Source organism: Fukomys damarensis, unplaced genomic scaffold (assembly GCF_012274545.1).
Source record: "Fukomys damarensis isolate Sample0158 unplaced genomic scaffold, DMR_v1.0_HiC HiC_scaffold_19, whole genome shotgun sequence".
NCBI classification, from domain to species: domain Eukaryota; kingdom Metazoa; phylum Chordata; class Mammalia; order Rodentia; family Bathyergidae; genus Fukomys; species Fukomys damarensis.
Window position 1 is genome coordinate 64,998,132 of NW_022900931.1, and position 1,204 is coordinate 64,999,335.

The 1,204-nt window shown below is 67.7% G+C and overlaps 1 protein-coding gene across 1 annotated transcript in view; it reads left to right on the forward strand.

Annotated features, from left to right (window-relative positions):
- Positions 1-1,204, forward strand: part of Prr12 (proline rich 12) — a gene marked incomplete at its 5' end in the record, with an annotated part of 23,617 nt that overhangs the window by 2,232 nt on the left and 20,181 nt on the right. Inside the window, one exon of the mRNA XM_033766019.1 lies at positions 7-1,197. Within this exon, the coding sequence (XP_033621910.1) occupies positions 7-1,197 (1,191 nt within the window). The remainder of the gene's footprint in view (positions 1-6; positions 1,198-1,204) is intronic.

Genomic DNA, 1,204 nt, shown 5'->3' on the forward strand with positions numbered 1-1,204 from the left:
CCGGTTATAAGACAGGCAAAGGTGGCTATGGAGCCACTGCAGGGGGTGCCACCAGGCCCCCGCCGCCCCGATCCACTGCCACACCCAAATGCCAGAGCCTGGGGGGACCAGCAGCAGCATATGCCACGGGGAAGGCTTCTGGGGGCGGTGGGGCTGGGGGCCAGGCCTATTCCCCTGGTCAGCCCCAAGGGCTCCTGGGACCCCAGGCCTACGGGCAAGGCTTTGGAGGGGGTCAGGCACAGGACTTGAGCAAAGGCCCCAGCTACTCGGGGGGTCCCCCGCAGCCCCCCAGTGGCCCTCCGCCTTCTGGCCTAGCCACATGTCAGAGCTACTCCCCTGACCAACTGCAGGGGCAGCTGTATGGGGTACAGGGAGAGCCGTACCCAGGGCCTGCTGCCCACTCGCAGGGTCTGCCTACGGCCAGTCCCTCACTCAGCTATAGCACTGGCCATTCCCCAGCGCTTTCGGGCCATGGAGGTGGCTGGGGACCCGGCTCCCTGGGAGGTGGTGGGGAGGCCAGCCCCTCTCACATCATCCGTCCACTCCAGTCACCACCTGCTGCCGGTCGTCCACCTGGAGTGGGCTCTCCGGGAGCCCCCGGCAAATACCTGAGCTCAGTCTTAGCGTCAGCCCCGTTCCTGGCACCCCCTGGAGCCGGCAGCTATGCAGCCGGAGCAGGTGGCTACAAGGGCAAAGGAGACGGCTCTGAGCTGCTGGCCCCTGGTGGCCCCCCGGCTGAGCGTACTGAGGATGAGGAGTTCCTTATCCAGCACCTCCTGCAGGCACCCAGCCCGCCGCGGACTTCAGGGGCAGAGGGCCTGGTGGGCGAGGAGGGGGCAGCGGATGCTTCCAAGGGACTTGGGGGTAGTGGTGGGGCAGGGGGACCACCAGGCACTCCCTACGAGCTGGCCAAGGAAGACCCCCAGAGGTACCACCTGCAGAGTGTCATCCGCACCAGCGCCAGCCTGGACGAGGGTGCTACTGCAGCCCTGGAGCTGGGCCTGGGGAGGCTGAAGGACAAGAAGAAAGGGCCAGAGCGGGGCGGCGAGACCCCCGAGGGACTGGCCACCTCTGTCGTCCACTATGGGGCAGGTGCCAAGGAGCTGGGCGCCTTCTTGCAAAAGAGTCCACCGCCCCCTCCACCTCCGCCCCCCACGGCCCAGCCCAACCCTCATGGCCTCCTCCTGGAGGCTGGAGGCCCTGA